A 24,458-nucleotide genomic window follows, 5' to 3' on the forward strand; every position below is an offset into this window, starting at 1 on the left:
TGAGAGCGAACGGTGGTGAATTGGCCTAGACTCACAGTCATGGGCAGGAGGCCAAATCTGAGGCACTCAATCGAACTCAAACTGAGGGGCCCAACAATTTTTACCACTTTCAAAGCAGCATAATGGGGCTGGTATAAACAGAATAATTGTGTAATCGTTTGTCTTTCAGGCTTACCGTAGAAGATTGTTTCGTGACTTGTGGTTAGGGGGCATTGTGTGGTTGGTCTCAATGTTACCTGGAAGAAAATATGAAAATTAAAAACAATTTTGTTATCTAAAATCTCACTAAAAATAGAGGAACAAAAATAACATTCAATTATCTAGCTGGATGTACAGACCCTTAAGAGCAACTCCATTGCGGCGAATGGCCATAATGGCATTGTTGATGTCATCCTCACTGGTAGATGAAGAATTTACGTGCACCACCTCAAAGTCCACAGGAACACAGCTGAACCTATGATTCAACAGGAAAATCTTAATGTGGCAATGCATTATTATAAGCCACTATTTATATTTGTGCAAAGTATTGATTTGACAAACCTGAAGAGCTCCTGCACATGGTTAAGCAGTTCTGGTCCAATCCCATCTCCAGGAATCAATGCTACAGTATGCCGGCCTCCATACTTGGCGGGAGGAGGCTGCGAATTAGCATAATGAATAAATATTCAGTGGATATCTTACATGTGCGTGATAATCGTGGAAATAACTGATGTATTTGACAACATGCTTTTATGTTACTCCATACTTACTATGATATGTCCCTTCAAGACAGAGTAGGGCCAGAGGTGAAGAATTTAAAAAATAAAAATAAAATCACAGTTGGTGATAGAGAATTAGGAACCGCAATTAATTCCTTTCTTCCTTAAAGCTGCAGTCCGTAAGTTTTGCCTCTTTGTCGCCATCTCTGTTTGAAAACCTGGAATTGCAGCTGTGTGCGGAATTATCTAGCTTGCGTGGGTTGTGAGCCTCCAGCACAGATGAATCTAATGTTCTGAAGAGTATGTGTGGCAGTCAGTCACAGCACTGGTGTGGATATTTACTTGGCAATCACAGATTCTTGCCTACGTCTTGGAATATATGACCCAAATAAGAATTGTCACGGTATATTGCCATCTGAACAAGTAAGTAACAAATCTGCCACGTTTGTTCTGACCAACTGAGGAAAAAAGCATTACCATAAATCTCACTACCAATGGTGATTAAATCTAAAGATGGTTGGCTCATATCACATCAAACCGTTCAAATTATTATTATTGTTATAATAATATATATATTATTCTCAAATGATTAATGTTAACAACATCAGCATTGGAGACTATGAGTAGTGTGTATATGCGTGTAGATTTCAATTTCTGCACAGTCTAATCTAATTGTCATACTCTTCGAATTTCATGTTAACAAATTATTTTAACCCAAAAAGCAAATTATGCTCCCTTCGAACTGGTTTTCTTTAAAATACAAATCTTTGTAATCCCAGGCTATCTGTAATCAGAAGCACATTTATAACTGGAATATAATTTAATTAACATGTGTTTCATAAACACATAATCCTTTCTGGATTACAATCCGCCATCAAAATGATACATTTAATTATACCAGCTGCTGTGAGAAAAGGCTATAAACGATAGCCTAGTAGCCGGGACAACTTCTTTATGTTTAGACGTGATGTAATGACACAGAGGCATGCTCAAGAATATAATTTAATTTCATTCACGTGTTTCATAAACACATAATCCTGTATGGATTACAATCCACCATCAAAATTATGCATTTAATTATTCTGGCTGCTGTGAGAAAAGGCTATAAACGATCCGCCATTTGCAGGATCCTCACATAGCCTAGTAGCCGGGACAACTTCTTTATGTTTACAGACATGACGTAATTACGCAGTGCCACGCTCGAATTTCCCGCGAAAACCTACCCGTACCACTCAAATTAGAAAACATTATTACAAGTAGTGATGGGACGTTTGATACCGATGCTCCGACGCAGTTTTCAAAGCACGAACGTCATGCAGTATCGGAAGGTCGGGACAGCTGGTTTGAAAAAAAAACAGCGCTTCGCATGACTCTTGTGTTTGACTTTACAATGACTTGGTTGTGTGTGTATACACTTATTTGGGATTCAGTAGAATAGTTTAGAATAACCTCAACACCAGACAGAAACTGAATGCACGTCACACCTCATCATGTTCTAGCTGGGGTCTCAGAGACCCCGAACAGCTCACCCAAAATATTTTTGCTACTACTCACGTAAATTATTAATTATAATCACACACTTGTGTATTTTATATTATTGATCAATATGTTAATCCATTGACCGGACTACGCATGACACGAGTTGGCACAGTTAAAAACTTTTTCAAACCATCCTCTGCTCCGCGATGTTTCGTTAGAAAGGCTGGAAAAACCCAGTCTGGCCACCAGATGTCGCTAATGCGCACTGTGTTAAAAGGCTTCGAGTATGATCCGTTTTTCGGCACAATTTGATGAAAGCCTCATACGGTTCAGAAAGCCTCGGCTTCCCATCACTAATTATAAGCTACCCGTTGTGAATCGGGCTAAAGTAAGGCGATAGTTTTGAACACTGGCTGGTTATGTACTTGCTCAAATATTGATTTCGGATCATTTTTAACCAAAAAAAAAGTTACGGACTGCAGTTTTAAGCTCACGTAAGACAGTTTTTTTCTTCTAATCAATAGTACAATAAGATAGATAGATAGATAGATAGAGACAAGTATACAGACAGAAAGGCATTATTAGCTGCCAGGTAAAGACAGCAACCCACTGTGTATGTAGGTTTTCCTCTTTGACTTATAACTGCTGCGCCAAAGACCTACAAAAACAGACCCATTAAGCATCACACGTTAGAGCACGCCTCACATCACGTTTCAAAACCTAGTGCGCTGCCTACTAGACAGCAACATCTGATGTCTAGAATGCCAAAAATGTTGTCTACGTTGGCAGCTCACTACGGTTTGAAACACTGCCAAGCACTGAAATCATCCTGTAACATCATGTCAGTCACATTTGCATTGATTAAACGTCACACTGTAATTTTAAACATAAATTAACAAATATGTAAGTGCTTGAGCTAAACTAACAAGTATAATGCGTAATAATACTAAACTGCTGTTTAGCAAGTTCTGACCTTGTCTTACTGAAAAATGTCACGCTAATTTGCCGCGTTGATAAGCAATCTCGTTTTATTATTTATATTTACAAGGTGTCTCTGGACATACTGTGTAAATAAAATGCCTTGCCTTTGCTGTATTTCCCAACTGCCTTCCCAAGATTGGTTTTAAAGCTTTAATAAGAGTGGCCATCATAATGACAGTAGTATGCATGTGCGTTATATTCCGGACTAAACACCGACCGATGGAGAAAGGTTCCGGACTACGTTCTTTTAAATAACTCTTTAAAATTACTTTAAAGATTACATTAATTACTTTGCCATTGACAGATTTACACTCATACATATTTTTTTATTGTACATTTAAATATGTCGTTCTGCTATCATGTCTTAAACCTACATTATAAAAAATGCCTAGAACTATGCACATCTATTTTACTTGCATATTATCTGTTTATATAAATAATACTATTTTGCCTGGATCATGTGTAATTTGCATTTAAACTAAATAAACATTTGGAGCATAAGAGATGATATTTGCATACTGGTGTGAGCACAAGAATCACGTGCCAATCCGGAAGAATGGCATTGGAATTGGCGTGAAACAAATGCACGCTTCTGGAGTACACCGAACAAGGATATTTTTTTATTACGGCGTTGTATGCTCGTTAAGTGTACGTTATATTTGTTGCCGACTAATTTAGTCGACACTGTTTTTAAGATGAACGTGCTGCGTTGAACGCGATTAGATTAATCGTGACTGATTTAAACCACAAGGGAGAATCTGTTTCACAAATCTGCTGCACAGGGTCACTGTAGATTTCAGGTTAGACGGTATTTCTATTTTAAAATACATGTGTGTAACGTGTGTTCCGATTCCATGACTGTGATCCGATTTCCAAATAGTTTGCTTGTTTAAAATAAGCAGACTAGTATGAAGCTGGTGTCTAGGTATCAATTCCAGGGAGGTTTGCTTCCCAACTGACTAACAGCTCTAATGTCATATAAGTGGGTTGTGTTTAAAACAATATATATTTAAAACATATTAGCCAGTAAACGTCCAGCCAGCTATTAAAAATACAAATATTAAGCAGAAATAGGCATCAAGCTTGCTTCAAAGTATGTTTAAAACTTTGGTTGAGCTACATTTCCTGAATGACAGGCTACTCAATCTAATTTTTTAGAATGTCCCTCCCTGGTTTAATTTGGAAACCTATGCTCTGTTCATGATTAACTTTATCATAAATGTCTGCTTTACGAACTTAATGTTCTCATTTACTTCAAACAGAATCTTATTTGCTGACCAGATTTTGACATCTGTCTGCCATGAGGTTTGCAGGTCTGTGCATTTCCATGCTTCTCATGTATTAGTGAAGTTTCCTTCTTACAACGGCATTCAAATGCTATTTCCTTCCTCTGTATTCTCCAGTGGCACTGCGTGCTGTTGCTTTGGTACTTCTGTTGGGCTTTACCTGGCTTCTAGCAAATTCTATGCTAGGAGGGGATGGGAACTCCTTTATGCGGATGCTATTTAGTGGTAAGAATGTTACATGTATTAGTGGATGTATTGGTGGTCGATCGCTGATGTTTTAGTATCATTCAGATTCTTTATATTTTCCATTTTCATTTTAATTCTAGTTAAACTTTTAGTAATTCAGTTGTTTATATATATATATATATGAGAGAGAGAGAGGCTTTACAATATCTTTATTAAACGATTTTACTTCCTTTAATATACAATATTTTCACAAAAACAGACAATTACACCTCCTAAAACACATTTCTACAAATTCAAAATCAACTTTTAATTTTCTCCAGTTCTACAAAGAACTCCTCCCGCTGACCAAATTTCAGAAAACATTACAATATCATTGACCAATTTATAATATTTATACTTAATTCTAGCAGTTATCATCCCTTTTATTACCATCTCAGCATTTATTGGACCCATGCCCAACATTTTACTTTTTCTAGTTTTCCATATAGACATCTAAGCTGACCCCAACACAAAATTCAGTAAACATTTTTTCCTCCTTTCCTGAAAAATGTATTTCGGACCACTTATAAAATTCTGATAAGAAAATGTTTCTCCAAACTTTGTAAAACATTGTGTTAAATTAAAAAGTCCCTTCAACCTAAAACAATCAATAAACAAATGATTCACCATTTCTTCAATTCCACAAAATATGCACTCTTTCCCCACTGCTGGATTCAGGTGTGCCACGTGTCTGTTTCGTAGCTATATCTCCACTGCAAGTATGCCATACGCTTCTCAATCGGCAAATTACACAAAGACCTCCAGCACGCCTTAACGTTTGTCCCAAACATATCTGACCACCTCCAAGTCTTTACTCCTCTTAGCACATTCTGATGAGTGACTTTTACTCATACAGCTCTTTCTTCTTAAAAAAAAAAAAGAGCTGTCCTGAAAAACTCCCAACTCTGGGTACTCAAATGATAAAACTGAATGTCCAGCATCCTCATTATCTTCCTGTACAACAGCAGGAACTTTAATGGGTGGAAATTTATAGTCCCCATGCCAATCCTGCGACAGTGCACCTGGTAGAACTGCCCACACCTCCTCCATTATTCTTCTCAGAAGCCACAGAGATCGAAACCCAGTAACGCTCTGCATTGTCTCAGCTGTTTTCCAGCCATCACCACTTCTTAGATCCCCCAACTTGGTATACCCAGCCAATTTTTGACAATTTAGACAATAAAACCTTTGTTCTTATTAATGGATTATCCAGTCCTCGGGTTGTAAAATTCCTCTGTGTATAAAAAATGTCTTCTTCCAAGCTATTATCATTGACTTATAAAAATGTTAAATCCTTCAGATCTAATTCATTAATAAAAAAGGCTGTTTATCATACAATAAACCAGATGTTTTCCATTGAAGAGCACAAGCAACATTAATCCACCCAACATTCTCTTCATACAACAGTCTTTTTGCTGCTTGTAATCGAAAGGGATTTATGCGGCATTCGTACATCTATCAGACTTCGCCCTCCTTCATGTACTGGTAGATAAAGTGCAGGCCCAGGAATACATTTTTGACCAGACCAGAAAAAGATCCACCAATTTCCTCTCAATGTTCTTAATCAAGTCATCCAGTGGCTCAAGTACGTTCAGTCCGTGCCATAATATAGATGCAGTCAGATTATTTGCAATTAAGACTCGGTTAATAGCCGATTCCTTTTTGACAACTTGGCAACAACCTTTTCCAGTGTACCCTCCCAGTTCTTTTCTTTTTACTGATCAGTGCCTAAAAACACCCCCAAAACTTTAATACCTTCCCTTCCCAATTTTAGTCCTTCAGGAAGTTGAGGTGGCCCAGTATCAACCCAAGAACCCACAACAAACCCTTCACACTTTGTCCAGTTTACTTTAGCTGAAGAGGATTTTTCATAAAGTTTTTACAGAGTATTTTAATGTCATTTTGACCAGTAATAACATTTTTTATATTATTAGCATATGCATACACAGAATACCTTAACCCTAAATTATCACCTGGTATCATTAAACCTTTTAGCTCAGTTCTTAGCTTTCACAGTAAGGGTTCTATGGCTAAACTATAAAGTTGTCCTCATAGAGGACATCCCTGCCTGATTCCTCTTTTAACAGGTACTGGACAACTAAGGCCACCTCCTATCTTAAGCATAACTGAAGCCCCTTCATACAGTAATTTTATCCAAGAAATGAAATTAACAGTAAGTTTGTTCTCTTTCCACCACATAATGCAAAATATTTTTATGCAAAAGTCTGTTGGCCAAACATTTAGACAGTATTTTATAGTCCAGACACATTAGAGACACTGGGCACCAATTCTTCAACAACCCTAGGTCGGCACTTTTTGGCAGGAGTGATAACACAAAAAAAACTTCAGCTGGTAAACCATAGACTCCTGGTGACTTTCCTGTAGAAAGCCTTTGCACCACCTTTGAAAGTTCATCAAAAGAAATCATTACGTCCAATGACTTTTGTCCTCAGGTCTTAATTTAGGAAGATCCCTTAAGAACTGGTCCATACATCCAACATCACAGTCCGTATTACCAAACAGTTCTTTGTAAAATTCTATCTTTCTCATTTCTATTGGATCTGAAGTAATTGTTCCATTTTTTTCTTCTAAGATGAAGCATACATTTCTATTTTTTTAGTCCCACTCCCGCAAGGTTATATTCCGCACCCACCTGCTTCTGCTATATATTCACTCTTTGTTAACCCACTGTCCACTTAGAATAATTTTTTTCCCATCCCGACAGTTCCCGCTAAATTTAGATCTTGTTTCCAGAATCTCACATTTAAATTTCTGCTACTGTAAGAAAGAGAGAGAGGCTAACAAATAAAAGTGTAGTCTGTTATTTTATTCGTCTTGTCAAGAGTCTTGAATTTATTGACTTTTGACTTTGACTAATTTATATGAATGATCTTAAGACACAAAATTTGTTTAAATGGGTGCTATTATGCTTTTTCACTTTTTCAACTTTAGTTAGTCTGTAATGTTGTTGTTTGAGCATAAAAAAGATCTGCAAAGTTACAAAGCTCAAAGTCCACTTCAAAAGTAGATATTTTATTTAACAGAAATCACTTTTCAAAAACTACAACGAACGACTCGTTTGGACTACAACGCATATTTTCCGGGATTTGTGATGTCACAAATACCAACGAATGGGACGAGACTTGGTTGAGCTGCACTAGAGAAGGCAACGAGTGTTATCTCTATTTCGAAGACACGCTAGCTTTCCCAAGGTAAACGAACTTAGAGTGGTTACAATCATCCGAGTTTAAATCGCGCTCAAATTGATTTGATTTTGACTCCATATTTACACTGAAGCTCGCAGGCGGCTATGGTAAGGGGCGTGACATTTCCCGACCAGGCGCAGAGTGGAGCCAATCACAACACACACTGGCCCAGCTAACCAATCACAGCACATTTCGTATTTCAGAAGCACTTCTGAAAAATTCACTATCGGAGCCTATACCCGATATGAATATCGGATCGGCGCATCCCTAATCAAGACTTTGTAAAAGAGCATAATAGGACCCCTTTAATATTTTATGTAACACAGTAGGAAAAAAGTGTCAGAGAAAATAAAAACGTTGTAAAAACAAAAATGTTTTGTAAAAATTTTATTTCTTATTTTTATTAGTCTTGTCAGGATACAATTCGTTTAACATTTACAACACAATAGGAAAAAGTGTCGCAGAGAGAAAAAAAAAATTTGTAGGTTGTATAAAAATAGCCTATTAGCTATTTTTATTCGTCTTGTCAAAATACTAAATTCGTTTGACATTTTTCTGTTAACACAGTAGGAAAAGTGTCACAGAGAAAAATAAATAAATACGACATCTGTCATTTAAAATTATAGGCTAAGCAAAATATATACAAAACCAAGTTGAATGTCCTTCAAGGACAGCACATCCACACTTTGCTCTATCCTTATTCTGCTCTGTCACTCATCGACAACCTGCCTGTTCTGTCTGAGGGCCGTATATTTACCACCGATACAGCCTGTTCTGAGCATCGTTATGCACATGCTGTGCACAGACCCCGCAAATAAAACGTGTGACGCAGAAAGCATGCGTGCAGCGCGTGCATAACAGTCCGAGTGCAGGCTGTACCGGTGGTCAATAAGAATAAAGCACAGATATGCTGTTCTGAATCAATGGACGTCGGGAACGGGATATTGTTAGACTGCCCGCTCCCGTTCAAATTACACCAGAATGACCGACCGCTACCACGTTTTATTCGGGAGTTTAATCCCGCGGTGCAAAAAATCTGGTCGTCTAATCTCATTCTCCAAATCCTTTCACATTTCTCTTCACAGTAGCAGTAGCATTATAAGAAAATTGTTCACAAAAAACTTTAATCTGTGCTTTTCCCAACTCCCACCATTGAGTCAGATTTTCAAACAATTTTTCCTTTGTCTCCAAATTTCCCAAAAATGACAAAATATCTAAAAAAAAAAAAAAATCTTTATCTTATAATAATTTTACATTAAAATGCCAATAAACTTAGGTCTTGAAATTTGTACTATATTGTAATCTAAAGTCACCATATCATGGTCTGAAAAACCATTCGGAAATTTATCAGTATTAATAACTTTTTTCATTTTTGATTTTCTTATATACAACCTATCAAACCTAGCTCCTTTCGCAACAGAATATAATATATTCAATATTAAATTTGGATATCAATTGTTCTCCAAAGAAATATAAAAAGGCAATAGAAAAGTCCATAAATCCCACTCACCATGACACCTCTCCCACTTCAAACCATAAATAAGGTGTGTTAGAGAGATTGTAATAATATTTTACAAAATTACTGTTGTTACTGTATTTTTGATCAGATAAATGCAGCCTTGCACTTTTTTTTCAAAAACATTTAAAAAATCATAATTATTCCAAACTTTTTACAGATAGTGTGTATGTAGAGCTTAATGATTGTAAATGACACAAGCATAATAATTGCGGCAATAAAATATATATTACATTCTATCAGTCAAATAGAAAAAAAATGCAGAATATCGACCATGGTGATCTAATCAGTTGACCACTAGATTATAAAATATAATCTAATATCAATCTCAGTGGCTTGATGGTCATTCACAATGTTTTATCATTCATAGGTGGACAAGAAGAGCCCACTCCAGGTAAAATGACTTTGCATTAAAAACATGCATTTTTCCACAAGAAACATTTAAGCAATCTAATCATTCAATGAAATGACCTGCTGTTTTGCAGAACCACGACCACACAAGTACAAATGTGGCCTGTCAGCACCGTGTCCCCCCAAACATCTCGCGTTCCGGCTGATCTCCGGTGCTGCCAATGTCATCGGCCCCAAAATCTGTCTGGAGGATAAAATGCAAGTCGCCTGGCCTTTTCGCTGCTGCTTAGTCAATGTTGGTCTCTTTAATGAGCTTGCATGATCACCACTGCACACTAAGCTCTGCATGCAACCTCCCTCCCTATTTCTTGTTCTGTCTCCACTGGTATTCATCATATCGTCTTTGTTTTTCTCATGGCCATCACTACCAGACTCTTAATCTTATTGTGGAACGTGATGCAAGTAGGCGATGGTTTCTCTTTCCATACCTATCTTTTGTTCATATTCCATTTTCTCATCCTCCCTTAACTTCTACCATAGAATTAAGTGTCTTTCTAATAAAAATGTTGTTTTGAGATGCTTATTGACTTCTGTTTGTTTGGTCTTACAGTCTTGTCAGCAGTGCTAAAAACAATGTTGGCAGAGGGCTCAATATTGCCTTAGTAAATGGTAAATCTCTCATTCTTTTGTACTGATATATTTTTGCATGTGTTGTATATGCATTGTTGATGACAAGTCAATTTCCGTTTCTCAGGGGTTAATGGAGATGCTTTGGAAATAAAAGCATTTGATATGTGGGCAGGAGGTGAGATGACCTTTGGGGTGATGTATTACTTTGGTTAGGCCGCTGTTTTCTCATGAAAGTGGTCCATCAGATCTTAAAATGAGTGTTCTCTCTCTCTGCCACAGACATTTCAGAGCTGCTGAAGTTTCTTCGGCCTCTCCATGAAGGAACGCTAGTATTTGTTGCTTCTTTTGATGACCCGGCCACCAAGTAAGAGTATTATATATTGTTGTATTGTATATTTATTTCTGCACTCTAGTTTTAAACTCAGATTAATGTTCTGTGATTTAATTGCTCCTAAATCGAGAGCATATCTGGGGCTCTTTTTCTCAATTATTTCTTGGATTTACTTATTGTTAAACCCATTCACAGGTTAAATGATGAGGCTCGACGGCTGTTTATGGAGCTGGGGAGCACAGCAGCAAAGGAACTGAGCTTCAGGGATAGCTGGGTGTTTGTTGGAGCCAAAGGAATAGAAAATAAAAGCCCATTTGAACAGGTAGGATTTATGGGAAGAAATATGCATTTTTTTTTAAATGCAAGCTCAATTTTAAAGACCCCCTGTTGTGAAATCAAGTTTTTAAGATTGTTTAGATGTCTGTATGGTGTTTTTAATATGCTTAAAGACAAACCAAATTCATCAGTCATTCAGTCAACACCATTGCTACCAAAGAATGTCTCAAATGCCTGTTTCCTACCGCCACAAACATGTATCCAATCCCATCAACTTGTGGGGCTGGGCTTTTCTTATCACTAGCATATTAAGGGAACATGGTTTGTGTAACATTAGTGTAACACATTATTAGCTGATTGATAACATAGTCAAGCCAAAGTCTATTAATATCAATTACCGTTGCGTGTAATAGAGAACGATACATAAAATGCATTACAATCCTGATATATTGCCTTGTAGACGACCCTGTATAATTCTTTGGAATCAGTTTTTGTTCCAAACATATATGGCTATTAATCCAATATTGCCTCTTGCCATTGTGTAGCGCCAAGGTCTCCACCCTGTTCCTGGAGAGCTACCATCCTGTAGATTTCAGCTCAACCACAATCAAACACACCTGAACCTGCTAATCAAGGTGTTTAGAGTTACTTTACAATTACAGGCAGGTTTGTTGGAGCAGGGCTGGAACTGAAGTCTGCAGGACAGTAGCTCTTCAGGAGTAGGGTTGGAGCCTGTTCCATGAAGCCGGTTTAGCTGGGTAGCCAGGTAGGTTTCAGTGTAGTTTGTGCCAACTCTGGGTTTTAGGCACCAGGAAAGTGGTTTGGCTTTTAGCCATCATGTTCATCGTCATAGTAACTTACGCTCCACAGCTAACCTGCTCTGGGGGCAGGTTATGTTCGTGTTTAGAGATCTCAAACTGAAATTTGACTAATCAGCTTCAAGCAAAGTGGCACATCTCTGACACAGTCATTCCCCCAGTTTCTCTTGCTCCAAAGTAAAGGTCACTACATAGTAAAACATTTTTAAACATAAAATCATCTGGCTTTCATGATGATTATTTATTATAATTATGTTATATGACATATAATTATTATACCCTTAATACATTACATGAGCCATTTTAGTTTAATAAGCATTATTAAGCTTTTAAACAATTTTTTATATAATATAATTTTAAATATATTTAATATATGTATGGATAATATGTAATATAAGAATTAATAGATAAAGCTATAAAGGTCCACATATGAGCTTAGATTTTTGAGTCTCTCTATACTTGTTTTTTTAGGGGTGTAACGATACACAGAAGTCACGGTTCGGTACGTACCTTGGTTTTGGGGTCACGGTTCAATATGAGTTTGGTTCAAGCCATTCAAGCAATATTAAGGCAAGAAGAAATTATTCATTTTGATGATCAAAGATGAGATTTAAGGGATAAAATGAGTGATTATATATAGTTATAATTAATTAAAAATATACGTGTTTATATATATATATATATCATTTATCAGGTAATTAATTGACCCTTCGCTAAGCCCCATCTTAAAACATTTCTGACAAAAACTGATGAAGTCTGTCATAGTATCAGACAAGCTTTTGCTTTTTTTACCTGATGTAAATCTGTAGATATCCTGTGTTTGGATAAATCCTCTAAAATTGTTTAAAACTTTCCAAAAAATCAACCACGACAGAAACATCTGTGTAGTTTTTGACCATCTCTAATTCACTACCCACACTGAGCTTTATAACATGAGAAACATCAAAACCTTTCTGTCTGAATATGGTTTTACCTTCTAGCCTCCACCGAGACCTCCATGACCTTCATGAAATGCGCCAAAATGCTCGTTTTTCTGCGAGTACTTAACTTAAACCCCAATCAAAGCCATTTGCTAAAAAAAAAGAAAAAAGAAAACAACTTGAAACTTGGCACTGCGTACTGATGTGATTTGCTCTTGTATAATAAATTGCTTTTAATATTCCTCATTTGCAAGTCGCTTTGGATTAAAACGTTTTGCTAACTGTTTTCATCACATTAATTGCAGTGTTTCTTTAAAGCAAAAATGGCAGATAAAAAGCCTTTTAATGTCTCACTTCATTCTAGCCCATGTACAATTAATAGCCAGGCGATTTGTGCACATTTGAGAGCATTGAGAACCTTTTACTGCAAATAGAGCTGTTCATTGATGTTTTGGAAAGCTGAGTTGACTGAGTGAGCAACAGTAAAAAGTGGGGGTAAAGTTTAGCTATCGATGCATTTTGAAGGGTTAATAATTTACATTTACATTTAGTCATTTAGCAGACGCTTTTATCCAAAGCGACTTACAAATGAGGACAATAGAAGCAATCAAAACTAACAAAAGAGCAACAATATGTAAGTGCAAATGACAAGTCTGTTAGCCTAACACAGTACACGTAGCAAGGTATTTTATATATATATATACACACACACATAAACGCACACACATATACACAAAATGAAAAACAAGTAGATAGAATAGAAAAAATAGAAAGCTAGTGTTAGTTTTTTTTTATATAAAAAAAGATAAATAGATAAAGTAGAATTAAAATAGAATAGAAAGTGCTAGAGTTAGAGGGTCAAATAAAGATGGAACAGATGTGTTTTTAGTCGTTTCTTGAAGATGGTTAAGGACTCAGCTGATCTGATTGAGTTCGGCAGGTCATTCCACCAGGAGGGAACAGTTAATGAAAAAGTCTGTGAAAGTTTTCTATTTTTTAATTTACCATTTTGAATTCTTAAAGCAGCTCAAGACTCTTTTCTCTTTCTTTCAGCGAATGAAGAACAGTAAAAGTAGTAATAAATATGAAGGCTGGCCTGAGTCTCTGGAGATGGATGGCTGCATTCCTCTGCGTGCTCCTTTAGAAACTTAAGGCCTCACGGGGGCTTTGAACTGTAGGAACACTTCAAACACAAGGATCAAGGAGCACTACGTACGATCACAATTCAGCTGCCTAAAAATTGTACTCCTTGGATGGTCCGAAGTGGATTTTCCTTCCAGAGCCGTCTGCTTCAAGGTGACGAAAAAAACTGAAATGAAAATATAACTGGCAGTCGTGTGGTCCGGTGGAATTAGAATTGTTGTGATTGACAAAAGAAGAACTGTTTTTTATGAAGAAAAAAAAAATACTAGCGCATTAAATCTTTTTTTAACTATTTATATAGTATGTTTAGAAAGTTTCTATATATAGTTTAAAATGTGTGAAGTTCATACTGTATAAAATCTATGCCTAGTGGTTGTTCTGAAGGATGGCATTTATATTAATTTACATTCAAAGACAGATTATTATATACACATTAAAGAATGTCCAGAGAGTCCATTAAGAATTGTCACCTATTTCTAATCCATGCTTGTAATAAGATCAGTGTCATGAGACTCGATCTCAATTAAGTTGCACCACTCTTCTTTCATGTGTAGTTTTTGTTCTTTGTAAAATGATGCACTAATGAAATGCACTGTATAGACAACCTTTGATAGAAATCAACCAAACATCGAGGTTATTCGTGTAGTTTTATTTAGGACAGCCTTTTTTGGCAGGATTACGTTTATCTTATCTCATAATAAACTCTCACAGATCTTTATCCCCTTGTGTGTGACCAGCATATTGGTTGGCTGTGTGAAATGGCCTATTTTTCCAGCCACCGAAACGCAGTGTGGTTTTGGCGAATGATGTAGTTTGTTCCAAAGGAAGTGACTTGTTCACGTGCACACAGTAAAGCTATTTACAGAAGCTCGTGATCACGTGTGTTGTCAGCGAATTAAAACCACCCAAACAAGAGCCATGGACAGCGGCATTACTGTTCTTATACACAAGAGGGCAGCAGAGAAGGAAGAATTTGAAATGGAACCTATAATGGCAGTTTGTATACGATTATAAAAGTATTTTAAACTTTTATTTATTTAATTTTCATTTTTTAAGTTTTATAAGCAATATTATTCCTTAAAACCAACTAGTACCTATTTTTATGTTAGTACTTTTTTTGTTTTTAATTACTAAGTAATCCAATTAGTGATTAGTAGGCTATGTTTTTCAATTTCTATACTACACCATTTGGGTGAGATATTAGCACGCATTCCAGTTATAACTACTGTAGGCCTAGTATCTATATTAAATTAGTCAATAGTATTATTCATACAGTCTATGGTATTATTCCATTCTCAGTATTGCTAATTTACTAGACACTTTCTTAATAGTCTATTCAATTGTTATTGGTGGTAAACTGCAAATTATGCCATGGGATCTGTGAATCACATATAGTTAAAACATTAACACTTCAGACTATGTACCTATTCCAGACTTAGTACTTAGGCTAGTAGTATTTAAAAAAACTAGTAAATCTATATCTATCTGTCTGTCTGTCTGTCAAAAAAAATATTAGTAAAGCGCCATTAAATAGTCTGTATGGTGAAACAAAAATAGTTGATATTGAAAATAACTGCTAGTATTTGGAGATATCTGTAACTAAAAACAAAATAGTTGGAGATATCCTTGTTTAACACGAGTACATCTCAGACATTAATTTATTCATTGTACCATAGTCCTACTTTATTATCATATTGAAATATTGCGCTGAGTAGCTGGCTAATTAGTTAGCATAGGAACACAAGTAAAAAGGAAAACATTTGTTTCTTTAGTTAGGCTATATAATGTATTTTGATTTATACATCACGCATATTAGAATACGTATTTTCATAATTAAGGCTACATGAATTGTCAAGTGATATTGTAGGATCGGGCTATGAATAGAAAAACCAAAAAGATGAGGACCTCAGATGATGCCAACCTTGAAACAACATACAGAACTACCACATTTTGCTATAAGTTTGATTGCATCATATAATAATTGCTGTTAATAGTGTTCATCGTCTGTTTGATTACGTCTTTAATTGATTTTTCCGTACATTTCTGCCATATGTACATTAACTGACAGTCACCACTGATAAGCTACTACTAAATATTGTAGAAACTTAATTTGCTGTAAAGTTGCTTTGCAATGATTTGTATCGTGAAAAGCGCTGTACAAATAAACTTGAATGGAATTGAATTGAAAACAAATTATTTATCCTAATAACTAACAACCCTATTAAAATGTAAATTAATTATATCAGAATGCCCAAATCTCATTGTTTAATCAGACATTTACTGGGACAATGCGCGACCTCGCGTGGTCAGACAGAAGCGGCGGCGCGCATAGTTGGAGCACGCGGTACGAGCGAGCGCGTGTGTGTGTGTCTCTGTCTTTAACCGAAAAAGGAGAAACGATTGTGCTCGTTTGAGCGCCGCAGCGACGGATGTTAGTCTGTAAATTATGTAAAATACACATATGTGGATACGCTGACGTTACATTCACCGGCGGAAAGGTGTGCTGATCATCTCGCGGAAAGGAAGAGCAATATGTTTTTTAACAGATGATGATGTGTCCAGGCGGATTTGCAGGATTTTACGACGCCGCTCCAACAAGAGAACCAAACGCTCGTCTAAGAAAAGGAGTAACGTTAAACACCGGTAACCTTTCACGACAAATTACGCTTAGATCCAACGAGATGCTGACGAACTGTTGAGTCTCTGACATAAATTGGAGAAAGCGAGACCTTTCGACAAGCTGCTTCAGTTTCAGTAACGACAGAGCATGCAGCACACCGGTGAGGACCATTTGACTATTGTGCTAAATAATCATTAGCTCTTGATATTCAGAGGACTTGTCTTTATAGATATAAATTGTTAAATAAAACGCACCTTTAGGTTGCTGTATATGTCTTTCAGATATACATACAGGAATCCCAGGCAAACATAGCTTAGATGCTAACACAACACGGTGGTGCTGAAATAGATGTTGGCAATGGACGAGACAAGCAATATATGATCTTTTCTTAGTCTTCTTTTTACTTCTTTCTCCGAGGAGGTTTCTACTATTAATATTGTCTTTTATATTCTTCATCCGTCTTGCTAACCGAATCAATGTAAAAGACTGAATGTGCAGCTCAGACAGGCGTTTGCTCTCTTATCTGTCTGTATTATGTCATGCTGCCTGTTAAATAAAACGCACCTTTAGGTTGCTGTATATCAACCTAAAGGTGCGTTTTATTTAACAATAATATTTGTATATATATAAATGAATCAATATATGTCTTTCAGATATACATACAGGAATCCCAGGCAAACATAGCTTAGATGCTAACACAACACGGTGGTGCTGAAATAGATGTTGGCAATGGACGAGACAAGCAATATATGATCTTTTCTTAGTCTTCTTTTTACTTCTGATTCCGAGGAGGTTTCTACTATTAATATTGTCTTTTATATTCTTCATCCGTCTTGCTAACCGAATCAATGTAAAAGACTGAATGTGCAGCTCAGACAGGCGTTTGCTCTCTTATCTGTCTGTATTATGTCATGCTGCCGTTGACAGATTTTCTTATGCATATTGTCAATTTATCGACTGATGGTGCTTCAGTTTGCAAGTTACAACCTCAGCACACGTTTGTGTATTTTTGTGGCTTCCATGTCTTCTGTTGATATGTGTTTTTAACTTAAGGCATTGGCCACTGTTGGTCAGTGAAGTGGCTAATAGATGGTGCGTGTAGTAACGTTAGCTGCCTTTACCTATCTTTCTTTGGGGCTTTGTTTAAATAGTAGAATGTTGTAGGAGATTTTATGTGGGTCAGTGACTAATAAGGATGTCTGAGATGATGAAACGGAAAAATTTAGTTTGAAGTGGCAGGTTCTTTGAAAATGGTTGATGTCAGTTTCTACAAATGTTTTGATTTATGGACTTTAAAAAAAAGTGGTTTAATCGTGCACCGAGAATAAATGTGACAATTATCTTTTTCATAATAGTTTTTATTTTTAATTTAATTTATACAAATCATGAATTTAGTCAAATATTAAGTGGGTTTACCTAGTGTTACTACATTTGAACCAACCTGATTTGACCTGCCTTTTCATAGTCAAAATATGTGATATTATGTGATTGTAAAGAAAAAAAAAAACACATTAATGACTTTGAAAGTCAGTCATCAGGGTCTAAAGGGATACTCTGTTCTACAGTTTTGTTGTGACATGACATCACAGTTATGCCACCTAGGCATTTTTGAATGTTCACCTTGAAAGAGGTGTGAGTTTTTTTTATAATGTATTTTAAAATGTTATTTATTCCTGTGATGGCAAAGCTGAATTTTTAGCAGCCATTACTCCAGTCTTCAGTGTCCCATGATCCTTCAGAAACCATTCTATTTTGCTGATTTTGCTGCTCAAGCAACATTCTTCTTTCTTTTTCAGGATTCTTTGATGAATAGAAATTTCAAAAGAACAACATTCATTTGAAGTAGAAAACTTTTGTAACATTATATCTTTACTGTCACTTTTGATCAATTTAATGTGTCCCTCCTGAATAAAAGTATTTCTTTCAAAAATAAAAATAATAATAATTTTACTAACCCAAACTTTTGAACATTAGTGTATGCAACTTTGTGTATCTGTGCGATCTATGCTGATGGGGAGTAAGCAGTGATTAATGTAAAAGTGAAGTTTAAAAAAAATCCCTCAACTTCAGTGGTAATCTGCCCCATATTGTATGAAAGGATAAATCAAGAGAAGCTTACTTTAGGCATAAACCTCAAAAGCACAATAGTAAGCCACTTATTATGTATAATCCATTGTTCATCATGGCAAGCTTATTTAACCCGGTCCCACCTAGATTATATCATAGACTGAATGAAGAGAAGGTAGTATTAGGCAGTATCTAGTCTCTTTTCTGGTTCACTGTGTACCCTACCCTCTGTGACCATAGTGACACTCACTTTCACATGCTTGACCTAGATTGGACAAAAGTTTTTGTTGTGTGTTGTTCTTGCTGTTACTTAATGGGATGAGGAGGTCACATTTATACCTTCAACTCCAGCTGTGACTGCTGTAATCAACACCTTGAAATATTGCAATTTCATTTAGTAACATTTACAGTCTTGATGGTGTACTTGGTCAGAGCTTATTTTTCTTGAAAAAGAGTGCTTTGTATGTTGAGTTAGGTTTAGAAAGACTTTGAATTTACAGCCGTTATTATTGTGAATCATAACACAACCCCCTTTCCTAGAAATATCTATTCAGTAGACTGTGGTTGAGGAATGAGTATAGATGTGATTGGTTAAAAAGAAATCAATTGTGACAGCAAATTATCCAGCCTACTAACATCAGTGCCTAAAGCAAGTGCACAGATTCGCAATCTCAAATGATACATTTGATGACTTTTGCCTTTAGGATCAGAATGAAATGACAAAGAACGGATGATCATAGTGAGACCTTTTTTGCACTGCGAACTGACCTTTTCATCTCTGGATGAACTGGCACTTAACTCGGTTGCAAACTAAGCTGTAAATTATGTAGATACCTCAGTAATCCAAGACAAACACCACATGTCTGAGGGGCCAGTTTAAAATGACTTTTTGTTGTTGTTTACACTTCCTGACGCTTTAAAACAAAAAAGGCCAAAAAATGAAAAGTCTGATCATTTACTCACCCATGACCTGCATGACTATCTTTCTTCTGAAAAACACAAAAGAAAGTGTTTTGAAGAATGTTTCAACTGTTTTTGTCCATACAATGCAAGTCAGTGGGTTTAAAATAATGGAGCCCTTTGACTTTTATTTTTTTGTATAGATGGAAAAAAAAATCAGCTAGACATTTATTCTATTTATTATATTCTATTGTGTTCAACATGAAGACATGAAAGTGAAGTGAAAGTAAATAAATTTTAATTTTTGGGTGAACTGTCTCTTTAACCAGTTGTGGTTATCAACCTTTTTGACTTCAAGTCCCCCTAATTTGATATTTACCTCTGGTACTTTTGTTTTAATAAAAACAAATAAACACTAAATATGATGGCAGTTTAAGGTTGTACATATATATTTTTTAGCAATTAATTAATATTGTTAATGTAACTAAATATAACTAATTTTAAAAACCCATTAGTTTGATTTTCTATTCATTCATGTGTGTGTCATGAGGACAGACACATGCTGTTATAATTTTATGTTGTCTTACCTGAGCATTCCAATACGAGTATATTTTCATACTGACACGGCTGTCTGGACTGAAGAAAGTGATCAACATGATTCATATTCAAAATGGTAAGCTAGCACTGTTTTGTTTATGGTTTGTATATCTGCAGTCTTGAGTTTTGTTTTCTCTTTTTGAATGGCGAATATAGACTACTGCCATCTGCTGAAATAGATAGACAGTTAATTTATCTCGCGAAACTGCCAAACACACATGGTTGTTGGCTTGTTATCCGTGTTCAAATGCGACTTTTTAGCTCAGCCAACAGCACAGTCAGATTTCGGCACGATTAGTTGTTTGTTGTAGTTTTGGTATGTCACAGCCTTATTCAACCCCCCTGGAAGTTTACTGAGGCCCCCTAGTAGGCCCCGGCTCCCTGGTTGAGAACAACTGCTTTAAGATTGAACTGAATTGAAGTTGGATTATGATGTATGTGCATCGTCAGCAAAAAGCACTCTATTTACTTTGCACAAATTATTTACAATTGAAACAATGTCTGACACTTCTATTTATCTTTTCTTGTTTTATTTATTGCTTTGGCTGATCTCATCATACTCTGCTCCACACGTCTTCCACTCCCACATGGCCAAACTTCAGTTGGTTTTGTTGTGGTGGAATTTTGTCTATTGTCACTGCTGTCACTCACACTCACACCAGCACATATTTTAACACGGGAAAATCTCCCCAACTCTTTGTGTGTGTGTGTGTGTGTGTGTGCGGCGCAATCCCCCTCCTCCTTTATCTTCCTCTCTTGTTCTCATTCACACACATTTTTCCCACCCATTTCAACACAAACCCCCCTCCTTATCTGTCTCCCTCTCGACTGGCTGTCTAAGACCTTAATGTTCTCTCTCCGTACCCACAATCCTTTCCTGCCCTCCCCCCCTTCCATTTTATCCACACTTTTTCATCTAGATTCATCATAGCTCAACCCCCCAAACCCTTCTGTCTGCCCCCTCGCTAAGCGCACACACATATACACACATGCTACGTTCCCTGGCTCCCTCTTTGTGTGCCTCCGTAAATCAGCAGAGCCTGCTCAGTTCCAGGGGATTAATGTGTGTATGCCAGTGAAGAGAGCAATGAAAAAACTGGGAGAGGCAGAGAGGACTCGATTTTTGTGTAGCGCCTGTTCAGTTTGGAGTTTCAGAGCTCTGTGGGAGCGGACAACATAGCGAGTGTGTGAGAGAGAGAAAGTGCTTTAACAACACAGTGCACTGATTAGCTGTACCCTTGTTGAAGAAGAGCTCGGGTATGGCATGATAAAGTGATATCAGATACTTTTAAGAAGATCCTGTCTAATGTGAGCTGCAGTTGATGCACTTTAAAAGCCTGTAAACCCACCTAGAGAAAGTGTTTACACATTTCAAAGAGGATTAAATCACAGGCACGGATATTCAAATTAGCGATACATCTGGGTGAGGTTGAACGCCGTATGTCATGATTAGTCCCACATGCTCCACTGACAGATGAGAATGTAGAATAACAGAGCTGATGTACCAAACTAAACATCCTCAAGGTGACTGGGCTTGTCATATTCAGGTTTTCCCAAAGCATTGTATGCTAGATTACACAGGCAAGTTAAGGCTACTCTGATGCATCTCTGCCTCCAAATTTGTTGTATATATGAAATGCTGCATAAAAGTCATGCTAAAATATGCAGCTGTGACCCGCCTCAGCTCCTAGTGACAGAAGCAGCTCTGATTGTGCTTTGGGTTTGTGTGAATGAAGTGCAGAATCAGTGCAGCCCTAAAATGCTGTAGCTGTAATGGAGCAGTGATGCACTGAAATTCTTTACACCCTTTCACTGAAATATACTGATTATATACTAACCTTCAAAAGTTCGGGGTCAGTAATATATATTTTTTAAAGAAAATACTTTTATTCACAGTGATGCATTAAATTGATCAAAAGTGACAGTAAAGACATTTATAATGTTGCAAACGGTTTATTTTAAATGAATACTGTTATTCTAAAGTTTCTATTTATCAAAACTGCAAAAGAATGTGTCATGGTTTCCACAAAATATTAAACAAAGCAATTCAACATATTTTCTGAAGGATCATGTGACACTGAAGAATAGAGTATTTTTCAAATTAAATAATTCTGTTTATCCTTCAAGTGGCATTACTGCCATATTGTTTGTGCTCAACTTTTAGAATATTGGATAGTATATCTCAATACATATAAGCACATTTTACCTAATAAAATGCTTGACAGTCCATACCAGTGTTCCCATTTTTGTTCAAAAATTTGGCCTATTCTTTTTCCTTTTTAAATTAGAAACAATTGACTTGTCAGTTGACTCTTCAGGTGTAGTCATTGTTGAATTTCGCTCCTGTCTGTCACACAGCACAATTTGAAAGTCAAACCTCTTAATAAATACAAATGTGTACTGACTGTGCGAATGTGCTTAACCATATTAAACTCTCTTAAACAAGACTGACAACCGTATTCTGCTGATGTGGGAATGAAGCCATAAATGCAATGAAGGAATATCTGATCGTGACATGATCTGAATCCTGTGTGTCAGAAGTGAGTTTGGGAAAGTGAGAGAGAGTGTGAGTGATGTGCCTGACGTTCTGTATTCACTCAGTCCGGTATGTGGTTTTCACGGAAACTCCTAGCCCTGAGGGCACAGGCAAATAAGCTGGTTTAAAACAGCACTTCCTCCTCTCATGGGTTGTTGATGTCGTTGCTTCATGCCCTTTTATATCTCAACAGTCAGCTCTCTCGTTAATTTACATTTTATTGCAATGTAGTAGCCTAATTCTAGACTACTGTGACTCTCTTTTTTGTCAATCAAGTGAATCATCAGAACCATTGCATGTGAGAAATGAAATCTAAAGCCTTTCAGTTGTTACCCAGCATGCCATTCATGTCATTATCATTGTAAGAATGGAGGGATTGTGAAGTTTAGGAGGAGTGGTTGATGTCAACTATAGTACAACTAGTCTAATGTGAATGTAGCCTGCTTGCTTTTGCACCTCAATTGCCTTCCCTTTTTTTATATTTTACGTTTGTGTGTGTGTGGGGGGGGTCTAATCTTTCAATTTGCATTTTACTTTTATCTCATCCGCAGATGTTTTTTAGATGAACCAGAGCTGCCAGCTAAACTTGCATTTCAAGATATTTTCCTCAGGAAATCTATAAGTACAAAAGCAAAACTTAAAGAGACCTATCAGTGATGTTTCTTGTAAAAACAAAATTGAACTATTGCACAACAGAAACTTAATGCTATTTCACCTTTACTTCAGTAACAACAGGGAAAAATGGCTAACCTGTTTTCTCAGTTTTAATATCTGTCAAATTCAGAGGAGCATCTTTTTCCACCTCTGATTCAGTCAGGTTATTATTAGCTTGTTTGTAGCAAACTAACCTGATGGATGTGGCCTGCCAGAAGACAGATGGGCATGACAAGAGGAGACCTGAAGATAATGATGTCACTAGAGAGAAAAAGAGAGAGATTGAGTTTGTGATAGGAGGGACAAGTAGGTTTTATGGGTCAAAGGGAGCATTGAATCTTGTGAAAGGCCGTGTCAGGTGTTGCGGTATCTGAATAGACCCGGAGAACACAACTAGAAGAACAATGAAGATTCACTGTAAACTCACTGTAAACACGAGAAGCTGTAATGGGGGCAATACTGCTGGCAACAATTAATGATCTGTTTTTACTTCATATGATCCCTTAGCGATGATCTGTGGTGGTCACTCATGATCATTCTGTATCTACTCTACCTTTTAATTATTTAACTCTAAAGGGCCTTTATGCCATCATTCATTATTAATCAATCACAATCTGCTGTGTTCCTTTAGTTTTTTAATGGCTAATATTTATTGGCACTTTTTTTAGATTTGCTATGCACTAGGTACCCGTCATGCTTCTGGATGGCTTAATTAATTACTGGATTAGTCAGTTACTTTCCCCTGTGTTTGAGGGTGCTTGTATAGAATATAGATGAGCTATTAATCACCTTAATGGATTTTTTCATTCTCACAAGTTATTCTAAGTGTCCTTGGCAATATGCACATTTGAATAGTTTTTAGTGACAGTTTGTGAACAGGCACAGATTTTTTTTTTCTCCACAGGAGAAAAATGCAGGCCCAGTGCTATAGACTTTAAACAGTAGCTGAAAGTCCTACCCACTTTTTAATGACAAACAATCCTGATCGTATTGTGGTGTCCATAAAAATAGCAAAAAGAAAAAAAAGCAGAACTGATAACAGGGTGTCCGCGGGTCCTTAAAAAGTCTTAAATAACGTTTTCCTAATAAAAGGCCTTAAAACATCTTAAAATGTCTTAAAATCAGATTCGATGGGTCTTAAATATTTTTGGTCACATTACCGCTAAAATATCTTCAGTCTGATGGACCTGTTTACAATCATTGGACAGACTGAAGATTTTTTTT

General features: G+C 36.5%; 3 protein-coding genes across 5 annotated transcripts in view; 2 read left to right on the forward strand and 1 right to left on the reverse strand.

Annotated features, from left to right (window-relative positions):
* LOC107716150 (isocitrate dehydrogenase [NAD] subunit gamma, mitochondrial-like) overlaps window positions 1–3,366 on the reverse strand; it is a 15,269-nt gene extending 11,903 nt beyond the window's left edge. Inside the window, exons 1-6 of the mRNA XM_016522502.1 lie at window positions 3,263–3,366; window positions 2,788–2,835; window positions 750–761; window positions 541–638; window positions 339–454; window positions 176–236 (exon numbers count right to left, since the gene is read on the reverse strand). Coding sequence (XP_016377988.1) covers window positions 176–236; window positions 339–454; window positions 541–638; window positions 750–761; window positions 2,788–2,835; window positions 3,263–3,346 — 419 coding nt within the window. The 5' untranslated portion in view covers window positions 3,347–3,366. The remainder of the gene's footprint in view (window positions 1–175; window positions 237–338; window positions 455–540; window positions 639–749; window positions 762–2,787; window positions 2,836–3,262) is intronic.
* A 327-nt stretch (window positions 3,367–3,693) lies between these two features.
* On the forward strand, window positions 3,694–14,779 carry LOC107716151 (protein FAM3A-like). Its single transcript, XM_016522503.1, has 10 exons — window positions 3,694–3,958; window positions 4,421–4,471; window positions 4,562–4,669; window positions 9,762–9,785; window positions 9,877–10,000; window positions 10,353–10,411; window positions 10,497–10,547; window positions 10,652–10,736; window positions 10,899–11,025; window positions 13,771–14,779. Exons 2-10 carry the CDS (start codon window positions 4,459–4,461, stop codon window positions 13,867–13,869), a joined length of 690 nt encoding a protein of 229 aa, XP_016377989.1. The 5' UTR covers window positions 3,694–3,958; window positions 4,421–4,458; the 3' UTR covers window positions 13,870–14,779.
* Window positions 14,780–16,189: 1,410 nt separating this feature from the next.
* Window positions 16,190–24,458, forward strand: part of LOC107716153 (serine/threonine-protein kinase WNK3-like) — a 63,983-nt gene continuing 55,714 nt past the window's right edge. For all 3 annotated transcript variants that reach the window (XM_016522504.1, XM_016522506.1, XM_016522505.1), the window contains exon 1: window positions 16,190–16,640. The gene's annotated coding sequence lies outside the window, so the exon portion shown is untranslated. The remainder of the gene's footprint in view (window positions 16,641–24,458) is intronic.

The sequence above is a fragment of the Sinocyclocheilus rhinocerous genome, unplaced genomic scaffold (assembly GCF_001515625.1).
Source record: "Sinocyclocheilus rhinocerous isolate Xijiao unplaced genomic scaffold, SAMN03320098_v1.1 scaffold148, whole genome shotgun sequence".
Lineage (NCBI taxonomy): Eukaryota > Metazoa > Chordata > Actinopteri > Cypriniformes > Cyprinidae > Sinocyclocheilus > Sinocyclocheilus rhinocerous.

Excerpts from the sequence above, each read along its gene's own strand:
- LOC107716151 (XM_016522503.1), top strand. Across the intron at positions 4,670-9,761 it reads TATGCGGATGCTATTTAGTG|GTGGACAAGAAGAGCCCACT; the intron begins GTAAGAATGTTA and ends TATCATTCATAG. Across the intron at positions 9,786-9,876 it reads ACAAGAAGAGCCCACTCCAG|AACCACGACCACACAAGTAC; the intron begins GTAAAATGACTT and ends GCTGTTTTGCAG.